The 11,700-nt window shown below is 38.8% G+C and overlaps 1 protein-coding gene across 1 annotated transcript; it reads left to right on the forward strand.

The window, feature by feature from the left end:
• Positions 1-520: 520 nt before the first annotated feature.
• CD93 (CD93 molecule) lies at positions 521-9,886 on the forward strand. Its single transcript, XM_020986974.2, has one exon. It carries the CDS (start codon positions 817-819, stop codon positions 2,830-2,832), a length of 2,016 nt encoding a protein of 671 aa, XP_020842633.1. The 5' UTR covers positions 521-816; the 3' UTR covers positions 2,833-9,886.
• Positions 9,887-11,700: the final 1,814 nt, after the last annotated feature.

Consider the following 11,700-nt stretch of genomic DNA (forward strand, 5'->3'; position numbering starts at 1 on the left):
AACAGTTTGGGACAGCGTTTGGAACTCAGACATTCCCACGGCCCAATTCCTATTTAGAGATTTATTTCTCTATTTAAAGTTCATAAAGGGAATGAATGATAAGGCTCTCAATGTTAATTGAGAGCATGAGATATGCGAAAGAAATGTTTGGTTGCTTCCCCAAAAGGTTGAAATCATGACTGTCCATGTCATCGGGTCCCAAGATCTCAGGGCAGCTTCTTTTCCCCTCACCCCACCCCACTCTCCCTACTTGGGGTACAGTGGTTGTTTGTGAACCGAAAGGCTGTTTTATACTGTTATGGGTTAGCAGAAGTCCCTCCAATGAGTTTGAATTTTAAGTTCTTTACCCAAAAAAAGCCCTATTCAGATAGCAGCATGCCAGTGCAGTTTCTCATGCAGATGGGAAAGAAAATGAAGCCAAAATAAAGTATACAGTATCTCTGGGTTACATTTTTTTCCCCCTTCAGTGCAGCTTTTCCACAGGACTTAGCCAGGGACAAAGAGACGCTGAGTAGCTCCACTTGGGAACAACAAAATCATGAAGGCAACAGTAGTCACACCACTGTTCTCTACAGGAAACCCCCGTCTCCGGTGAGAAATAAGAAACACAACAGCCACAGGATGCGCCTTGGGTCAAGGGGACGTGAAACACCAGCTGCCTCTTGGTCCTCCTTTGTGTTCACAGTGGATGAGTCTGTGCCTTTTAGATCCCATCTCTACAGCTCGGGGCTGAGATAGTAGCTCCTGAAGTGTGAGCAGAGGCAGCAGCCACTGGTCTGGCCCTCATTTCTTGCTGAAAAAAAGCTGGGAGCCACGATGGGGACAGCCTTGCTCCTGCTGATCCTGCTGCTGCTCGCCCAGATGCTGCTCAGCCCTAAGTCCTGGGCCGGGGCCAGCAATGAGGAGGAGGAGGAGGGGGAGGCAGCTGCTGTGTGCGCTGGGACTGCCTGCTACACTGCCCACTGGGGCAAGCTCAGTGCCGCTGAGGCCCAGTTCGGCTGCAGTACCAATGGGGGAAATCTGGCCACAGTGAAGAGTGAAGAAGAGGCCCAGCATATCCAAGAAGCCCTGGCCCAGCTGCCTGAGAGGGAGACCCCAGCCCGGATGGTCAAATTCTGGATTGGGCTTCAAAGGGAGAAGGGCAAGTGTATGGACCCTGATGACCCATTGAAGGGCTTCAGCTGGGTGGGAAGTGGTGAGAACACATCTTACTCTAACTGGAATAAGGACCCCATGAGCACATGCATCTTCAAGCGCTGTGCCTCTCTTCTTGTGGATCTTTCTTCATCTTCTCTCGCTGCTGCCCACTTGGTCCCCAAGTGGTCAGAAAGTCCATGTGGCACATCAGGTTCACCAGGCAGGAACATTGAGGGCTACGTGTGCAAGTTCAGTTTCAAAGGTATGTGCCACCCTGTGGCTCTTGGGGGGCCAGGGGAGGTGACCTACACAACACCCTTTGGGGCCACTAGTACCTCCCTGGCTGCTGTGCCTTTTGCCTCAGCAGCCAATGTGAACTGTGGGTATGGAAGTGAAAAAAGAAGTCACTACCTCGTGTGCAAGGAACGAAGCCCCAAGCTGTTTGACTGGGGCACCCCAGGCCCTTTCTGTGCCTCCCCAAATCATGGCTGTGCCTTCAACAATGGTGGCTGCCAGCAGGAGTGTTTAGAAGGGGGGGATGGTTCATTCCTCTGTGGCTGCCGTCCAGGATACCGCCTTCTAGATGACCTGGTGTCCTGTATCCCACGAGACCCATGTCATCCCAACCCGTGCAGGGGGAAGGCAAAGTGCAGTCCTGGCGGTCCTGGACAGCACTATGAGTGTCAGTGTCCTGCAGGCTTCAAGCCCACTCCAAATCGGCTGGATTGTGATGATGTGGATGAGTGCAGCAGATCCCCATGTGCCCACAATTGTGTCAACACTCCTGGCAGCTTCCATTGCACCTGCCACCCAGGTTATGAGCCCCACGGCCATAATGGAATGGAATGCTGGGATGTGGATGAATGTGCTGGGGAAGGCTCCCCCTGTGCACAGCTTTGCATCAACACTGAAGGCTCTTTTCAATGTGCCTGCCAAAAGGGCTACAAGACTGCTGGGGAAGATGGGACCCAGTGCCAGGATGTGGATGAATGTGCTGAGGCAGGAAACCCCTGTGAAAGTCTCTGCTACAATGGACCAGGTTCTTTCCTATGTGGCTGCCCACCAGGGTGGACTTTAGCACCCAATGGTATCTCCTGCATTGCTAGCCACACCGTATCAGGTCTTCCAGATGGCACTCACCAGGAGAAGGATGAGAAGGAAGGAAAGAAGATGGATGAAATGGAGAATGAGAAAGAGGAAAAGGAGAAAGAAAAAGAGAACACTGGTTCTTCTCCCTCAGTTTTGGACACAAGCAAGAAACCTGAGGTCACCCTAGGAGCTAGTGTCCCCTATAATGTAGCACCTACGATGGGGGGACCTTCCCAGCAGACTAATCCTCCCATCACTCCAGAACCTTCCAGGCCTCCCGTATTAAGTAGGAAACCAAGAATTCAGGAGATCTCCGACATCATCCACCCCACAGTGATCGCCACTGATGGAGGATCTCAGAAAGGAGAATCCTTGGCCAATGGAAGTGATGATGACAATGATGATCAGAAATTACTCCTGTTTTATATCTTGGGGACGGTAGCAGCCATCTTGCTTCTTCTGGCTATGGCCCTGGGGTTAGTGTTCTATCGCAAGAAGAAAGCGAAAAGGGCAGAGAAGAAGAAATCCCCTCAGAATGCAGCTGACTGCTACTCCTGGGTCCCTGAGCAGGCTGAGACCAGGGCAGTAGAAAATGAGCACAGGTAAAGCCTGGCAACTTGTAGGGAGGAGATGGAGGCAAGGGAAGCCAGCAAGGGGGAGGTGGGAGGGAAGTGTTCTTGTTAAGAGGCTATGAACCCCAACAGAGATCAAACTGAAGTCAGGAGACAAAGCTACCACAATCAATAAACAATCTGTCAGAACTGTACTTTAAATTAAACTGTTAGAGACACAAGGGTATCATGGGTATTTTGATATGTATGTATACATGTAAAGACTACATAAATGTATATACATAGCTCTTTGGGCATATGTCCACACACATAACTTGTATAATGGATTATGGGCATTGAGAACATTTGTCAAGCCAATCTATGTTTCAGTCTATTGTCATCATTAACTTTAAACAGCATTTTAAAATAATATATAAGCGTATACACATATGTAGATATATGTGTATATGCATATATATACACACACATGCATACATACACACACATATATATGTATATATATATATATGTGTATATATCTCAGCATACTTCTCAAGTTTGGAACTGGAATTGAAGCAAACAATGGTAAACCTGTGCTCTGGGGACACTCTTTTCTTGTATCATTTCTCTTCTTTTCAAAGCAGATGATTTGGACTTACATCTATTTCCTATGAGTGAGCAACATACCTGTACCTTTAAAACCCAGAGATAAGGTTTGTGGGGAATTAGATTCTGGTACTACGTTACATAAATGTTTCATGAATATCAGCAATGAGCATCCACTGTCCCTTTTCATGTTCTGTTGGGCCTTAATCGATTTTCTTTTTCCAACCAGCATTTTGTGAAGTTGCCCATGCTAAGAAAAAAAAAGGAAGAGGCTGGGCTAGGAGAAATTATATATTTAAAAAACTTCTTCTTTTAATCTTTTCATTTCTTTTCAGTAGGCTATTAGAGAAAAGCCATTTGGATGACAACCATGAATTATTTTTATAACAATGGAAATAGTCTTTCAGGTCAGAGAGTTGGTACTGAAGAGTGCACTTAATTAACACTACATATGTTACCAAATAAATATCTTTTTTCTTGCTTGTTTTCCACTGGTTGCATATTGAAGAAACTCACTGGGATGGGCACATATGAAGTAAATTCTCTTAATAGCTAAGTCTTTAGAAGTTAGGATTCCTCTTTCCCAAGTTGTTGGCTTTAAAGTCATTCAGAAGCCTATGATTTGAGGGAGAATAACAGAAATTATTTTAGGTGAATAAAAGGTGCTATTTTTAAAAAATGTTTAACCCAAAGGTTTAAAAAAGACAAATAAAAATATCCAATTAAGCAATGCCCTTGGAGATTTCCAGATCTGGCTAGCCAGCTACCATGTCAGATTTAGTCCCTCTATCTCCAGAAAACACTGAGGCCATGTGGCAAGCAAGACAAGATCACAGTTCATTAGGCTTGAACTTTATTACAGTGTTCAGTTACAGGATGAATTCAGCCAGAGGACCCATATATTGGTGAATGTGGCTTGGCAATAGGGATAAAGTATCAGGAGTCCTTCATGAACATGCTCTCAAAGGGATTAAAGGAACCACTCCTTTTTGCTTCAGCTCTGACTGTAGCTGCCCAGATAAGTGATTCACCTGGGTGATGGGCATTCCTTTTATACTTTTTTTTTTCTCTTTCTCTTGAGCCTGGGGCCAATTTGGCTACTGAAGTTCAACTGGATTTACATAATGTGTGTATGCCTGTGTGTATGCAGGGTGGGTGGGTGGATGTCAGCTTCATATCTGGGACAAGAATTTATTTTGGGAAATGAGATAGGTCCCCAGGGGGTTTTCTCAAAAATGAATGAAAGAAATGAGGGTAAAATGAACTTTCTTTCTTTCTGAAATGCTTGACTATAAGAATGAAAACTTACATTACTGTCTTCCAGTTGCAATAACTGTATTAGATGATTTTGCTGAACTCTTTATATGGTAAAATTTTATGGGACAGAAAGTGCTCATTGGGAACTTATGAATGTGTTGAAACAAAATATTCTTTAAAAGTGAGTAGAAGAATGGAGAGATTACATGGTGCAATGGAAAGGGCACACGGTTTGGGAGTCAGGGAACGTGAGTTTGAATCCCAGCTCAGCTACCTACTAAGGGTGTTGGACTAGATGACCTCTGGGATCCATTCAGGCTCTAAATCTATGACTATGAACTTCTTTGCTAGAGGTTTTCAGAAGACAAACTGGCCAGTAGCTCTGACTTACGTGAACTAGCTGTAACTCATTTCTTCACCATTTCCTAGTGTATCTTCCACATTTGGACAGTGAGATACATAATAACTTTGTATCATAAACACCTGAAGTTGATAGGAAATCATAATACATTTGAAGAAACTGATAGCAAGATTTCAGTTTACCACTAATGAAAAGTATACTAATTAATAATAGACCAAAGGTGGGGGGAAAAAAAAACCTCTAAGGAGATATAGGAAGACAGATAAACAAAAACCTAAAGCTTGTCTTGCTTTCTTAGCAGGTGACTATTTTCTCCAATTTTCTGTCGGTACTATATAGCCAATGGAATACATTATTAGTCTTTAATTTAGTAATTCCTTCATTTAACTTTGCTCACTTGATTCCATAAGGTAGTATAAGTGATAGTATATGTAGGAAATATTGGAAGTACTTTGAAATTTGTTATAAAAATAAAACCAACATATTAATTGTCATTTGTGGTAGATATTGTAGCCAGGAAGTGTTGAACAATAATGAAGTCTGGAATCAGTTGGAAGTTTAGGGTGGAGGCTCCGGCTAATCTAATGGCATTGTAGGGTTTCCTAAAGAAATTTTTGCTGCATTTCACTCTTTTAATTAAGTCCTTAATTTTGTCAATTAAAAAGACAAACATTCTGATGCAGTGAAAGAATTCTTTATGAAAAGCAATACCTGAAAAGAAAGCTTGTATAGGAAAGCTATTTCAAAGCAGATGTAATTTATAACCATGACATTTTAAAATGAACCAGCTGAAAAGGCTTTTTTCCATATGCCATCAGAATGTACAGAGACTTTTGCTTCTTAATGATTGCCTGATTTTTACTAGGCTGCATGGATATTTGTTGGTATCCCTAATTATTAGGAGGAGTCATGTGAGCAATTGAAAGAGATATAATGTGTTGCCTGGGGCACCTTGGTGCCTTAGGCTAATGTCTCTAAGACATTTCAAAGTTGTTTTCCTGCTTCTAGGAATAATATGTCTTAGCATCTCTTCACAACTTGCCCAAGAGGATCACCTATCTTAAAGGTCAGGAAGAGTCCCAAGAATCCTTGGATAGTCCACAACAAGTCAAAAAAGGGAGTTGAGAATAAAATTACATGCAGTATATTATAATGTTGATGTAAATTTCTATTTTTATTTTCCAAGGAGGAAAACTGAGGGAAAGGATAAGAAAGGAAGATGCATTTCATGTAGTGCTTCCAAAAGTAGCTTTGGATGGTTTGGAGGCCACTGAGATTTCTATTAATTTTCAGATAAGGTGGTCCAACTCCTCCATGTTGTTGCCAGTATTTTATTTTTTTAATTTTTTTTTTTGGTGAGGCAATTGCTGTTAAGTGACTTCCCTAAGGTCACACAGCTAATAAGTGTCAAGTGTCTGGTCTGAGACTGGATTTGAACTCAGGTCCTCTTGACTCCAGGGCTGCAGCTCTGTGCCCTGCACCACCTTGCTTCTCCTTGTTGACAGTATTTTATAAGTGGACTTTACAGTTGCCATAGCTATGTGGTAAAATCAAATTGGCCATGGTAAAAAAAGATTTTTGTCATCTGATATGAAATTAATAGCTTGATAATTCAACTATTCAAAGCACTGAAATAGATGGACCAATTTCACTAGTGTCCTGATTCTGTACTCATGTTAGAAGGAACATTCAATTCAACAATTGTAATTTGCACCACTTCAAACTCTTATGTTAAATCATTTGGAAATAATGACATTCATTATACAATGAAGGAAGATTTTTCACTGAGAGTCCTATCACAATTAGTGCCTTTGATTAAGCTCCTAGAAAATTTTGAATTTGCTGAAATGAGTTATATACTCAATTGTTATCACACATTTTAATATATTCATTATTGTAAACTAATGGAATATGATACAGGACCACCCTATTTTCTGATTTTCAGAACAGTGGTTAGGCTAGCACAAACATATAGAAGGCAGCCTAAAAGTTTCTGTGAGGGTTTATACATCTATTTCTATTACCTGGCTAAAGAGGGACCATTGATTTGCCCAGTAGAGTTAAAAGGGAGAGAACTAAGCAGGTAAATAGACTACTTCAAACTCCATACATGGCCATATCCACTAGGCTTCCCTTTGAGTATTTAATTCTATCTCAATGCAGGTGTCCATTACCATGAAGTAAGTTTTGGACTAAAAGAACAGAGCCTAGAAGAAATCAAGCAATTAAAAATTATGCCATGTACCTAAAATAGTAGTTCCTTCTACTCTTCCATTCTTTATCCATTTTCTTGGTTTCATAACAATTTGTATTTGTGTGGGGGAGGGAGACATTAACTGACCCTGAGCAAACATATCAAAGTTTAGTGTAACAATCAATCTATGTTACTTTATGATTTCAAGTGGTTTCAACTCAAGAAACATTTGTTAGGTGCCTACTGTGTGTAGGGCACTGGTTGAGACCCAATCAGGAAAAATGAGTGGACACACCATGATGAATAAAGCTTTTTAGTTCTATCAAACCCCAAAGTTATTTCTGCTCTATGAGCTAACACGTTTTATAATCTTATTAAGTAATATTGGGTATATTAAAGATAGATATTTGTGTCTTCTAAGCCTATGATCAAGGGAATAGAAGGAAGGAGACCAGAGTTGGGGAACTGGCAGTAGGATAGACACCAGTGAAAGGGTATATCTTGCTGACTATACAGACTTGGGGTGGAAAACTGTTGGAGGGGTTTGTGTCTATAACTGAACATAGTACTGCTCCGCAGCAATAAAGCAGATAATTTAAGAGGAGCAATTTTTTGCATACAGAAATATATGCCATTAGTGACTTCTTTAGTTCCATGTGAAAATTCTTAACTCCTCCCTACCCCATTCCTCATTTCTTCCCTTCCCCTTGGGGAGTGGGAAGGATGGTGGAAGTTAAAAGAGCAAAAAAAAAATACCTCTCATGGGCTTAGGAGTGAAGGAGAACTAAGAGCAGGATAATTATATGAAGTGTCAATTATGTTTTCTGTCATTATTACAGACTAGCAAAATGCTTTGTGGTTTCTTTTTAATTATTCTTTATAGCCCCAATATACCCTAGTTCAACCAAATGATTTAAAGGCAAAATGGAGCCATATCTGATTCTTGGCTTCAGTTTATCAAAGATCAATCATCTCAGTCTTAATTCCATGATGTTGAATGTTGTGTGCGTGTGTGTGTGTGTATGCATTTTATTCTAACTGCAGTAAGTGGATGATTTAAGTAATTCTTATTTCAGGCAGGGAAATGGACTAAATGACCTCTCAGAGTGAATTCTAGCCCCAAGATTCTGTGATTCTCTACAGGGTTATTGTTATGTAAAAAAAGAAAGGAGGAGTGTAAATATTGATAATTTTAATGTCTACTTCTAATTAATTAAGCATGAAATGTTTACTTTGGAACAAAAATGATGCACATATATGAGTAGAGGTTATGCCCTTTCATTGTGAGTACATTGTAAGTCCTTGGAGAGCAGGGATTTTGATAATGTTCATTTTTGTACCCCCAGTGCTTATCACAGTACCTTACAACTATTGGGCTCTTAACAAATGTTGGCTGAATTGGTCAGTCTAGTATTCACCTTTTTCCCCTTAATGCAAATGTACAGTTGACTGTGCTATTCAACTATCCTCTCCCTGCTATTAATACAGTCTTATTTGTAAGAAACCACAATGCCTTATTATATAAGAGCTTTTAAAAAGGAATATGGGTATTATTATTAGGTACTTATTGTCTCAGAACTTACATGCATGTGGATATTTCATAATAATAGCTCAGAGACTGAAATTGGATAAAAACATCGGTGCAATTCCAAAGAAACATAATGGCCCCTTTAGCACATGTAGGAAAACCTTTTCCTACTTTTTTTCCTTCTAAACCTCTTCCTATTTTTCTTTCTTTCTTTGGTTTTCCATTGTATAATGAAGAAAACAGGAAAGCACTACTGTCTAGCTGTAAATGTTTTTTAATAGGCTGTACCTACTTCCTTCACTTTTCACAGTGAAAGAAATGGTGTCTTCAGCCTAGGAATCTGAAAAAGAGAGAGAGAGAGAGAGAGAGAGAGAGAGAGAGAGAGAGAGAGAGAGAGAGAGAGAGAGAGAGAGAGAGAGAGAGAGAGCCCTGTGAGCACTCTTCCTTCTGGCTCCAAGCTCAAATTCTTGAAATGTGGAAATCTTTTAGAGTTCATTTCAATCAGCATCTGTCAATTTAGTAATAATAAAAACACTCAGTTTTCACTTGAGGACAAGGTAGCCATTTTCACACAAGATTTCACAAGACTCCTGATTTTTGTCATTTCTTGAAATTTTTTTTTTCTCTAATAAATTTTATTTTGGTCTCTGTTGTATATATATAGGGCACAGCATTCCTTTCTAGCTTTGTTAATCTTATCTGCCAGGCATGGAGGATTTCCTTCACTTACCTCAGCAGATTTTACTCCTTGATTTCCCTTTTCTAATGTTTTTTTGGTGCCATTTTGACTTAATCTTGAGCAAAAGACACAAAACATCTTGGTTCAGCTCTGTCTGAAATAATTGAGAATGGCAATAATTAAACCAAAGGTTTTTTAAAAAATGTATATTTCAGTTATGTATGTCTTACTATCCAAGGGTCATGTGCAGGGTTTTTTCTCTGTGTTAAGGGGAAATCTATGCATAAATACTTCACCAGTTGTGATTTAAAAAAAAATACTTGATTCATGTGCAATTCAGCAGAAGCGATGCCAATCCAGTGAAGTCATGTATCATTGTTAGCTTTTAATAAACATCAGCTTTTTCTTTTTCTTGTATCGCAAATGTAAAGTTGGCCATGCCTTCTGTTGCCAACATATACTAATAAAATTGGAAATAAATGTATTGTGGACTTGATTTAATATGTTTGAAAGGACTATTGAAATATATTGCAAAGTCATGACTTATGTTAAAACCAAAAGCATTGATAGTTATTGTGTATGTTATGATAAAGATGGTTCCAAAGCTGCTATTCCTGTATCTTGATCCTTGTTTCATGGTTAAGGAAATGAATGGAGAGAAGAAAAATCATAATTATATGCCATGATGTTTTACTTAGAAAATCTTGGTAAATCAGAAAAGAAAGTAATTGAAACAATTGATAGATTCAACAAAGAAACAGGAAACAAAATAAATCCACTAAAGTCAACAACATTTATATATAGCAATAACAAAATCCAGATGAGAATAATAAAAAGGGAAGTCCCATTCAACAGAACTACAAAATGCAAAAAAAATCTGGAAGTCAGTTCACTAAAGTATTCTCAAAACTTGTATAGATACAATTATAAGATGCACTTTAAAGAAAATGAAGAATTTAAATAATTGGAGAAATATTCAGTGCTTGTAGCTGAACCATGTCAATATAATAAAAAAAAACCTACTGAAATTAATTTACAGATTTAATGCTATACCAATCAAATGATCAAGACAATAGACTAAACAAGGAAGAATCAGAAATGGCTGAACTCAATAACACTACATATGAGAATTCCTGCAACATAAATTAATGATGAGGAAAGCATTGTAATTAACAAGAATTCCTGGGAAAACTGAAAAGCAGTCTAACATAAATTAGATTTAGACTAACATCTTGCCCCATATGCCATAATAAATTCAAAATGGATCCATGACCTTAATATTAAAGGTCATGCCATTAAAAAAAAATGAAAGAGAACTAGATCAGACACCTTTCACAGACACGGCTATGGAGCAAATTCTTAATCAAACAAGAGATAAAGGTGATTACAAATATATAATATATAAATTTCAATTTCATAAAATTGCAAAGCTTTTATACAAATAAAAATAATGTGACTAGGATAAAAAAGGAAGCATTTGGCTGGAAAAATTCTTTCAATCAAATTTCTCGATGAAAGTTTGATATCCAAGATATATAGGCAGCTAGGTGATACAGTAGATAAAGTATAGGGCCTAGAGTCATAAAGACCTATGTTTAAATTCAGCCTCAGATATTAAATAGCTGTGTGACCTGGGGCAAGTCATTTAACTTCTGTCTGCCTCAGTTTCCTCATCTGTAACAGCAACTACTTCCCTGGGTTGTTATAAAGATAAAATGAGATAATATTTTTAAAGTGCTTTGAAAAACTTAAAACACTAAATAAATACTAAATATTAGTAATATTAATTATTACTAATAGAAATATATAAAATCAAAAGCATTCCCTAATAGATAAGTAGTCAACAAATACGAACTAGCAGCTCACAGAAGAATGTCAAACAATAGTTTAAAACAGTGATTTGAAGAATACTTCAAATCACTAATAATAAGAGAACTGAAAATCAAAACAACTCTGTGATTCCACCTCACACACAGAAAATTAGCAATGATTGCAAAAGATAGGAGTATCCAGTGTCGAATGAGTTCTAGAAAGATGGACACACCAATGCATTGTTGGCAAAGCTGTGAATTGATACAATGATTTTGGCAAGCAATTTTGAATTATTCGAAGAAATTTCAAAGACTGAAATGTCCATACCCTTGGACCTAGATATTCCACTATTAGGCATAAACCCCAAGGAAGTCAATGGTAAAAAAGAAAACCCCATATGTACCAAAACATTTATAGCAGCACATTTTTTTTTTATAGCAAGAACTGGAAACTAAATAGATGCTCATCAATAGTGCAATGGATGAA

The sequence above is a fragment of the Phascolarctos cinereus genome, unplaced genomic scaffold (genome assembly GCF_003287225.1).
Source record: "Phascolarctos cinereus isolate Bilbo 61053 unplaced genomic scaffold, phaCin_HiC Scaffold_2;HRSCAF=192, whole genome shotgun sequence".
NCBI lineage: Eukaryota > Metazoa > Chordata > Mammalia > Diprotodontia > Phascolarctidae > Phascolarctos > Phascolarctos cinereus.

Coding starts and splice junctions, on each gene's coding strand:
- CD93 (XM_020986974.2), top strand. CDS start 817: ATGGGGACAGCCTTGCTCCTGCTGATCCTGCTGCTGCTCGCCCAGATG.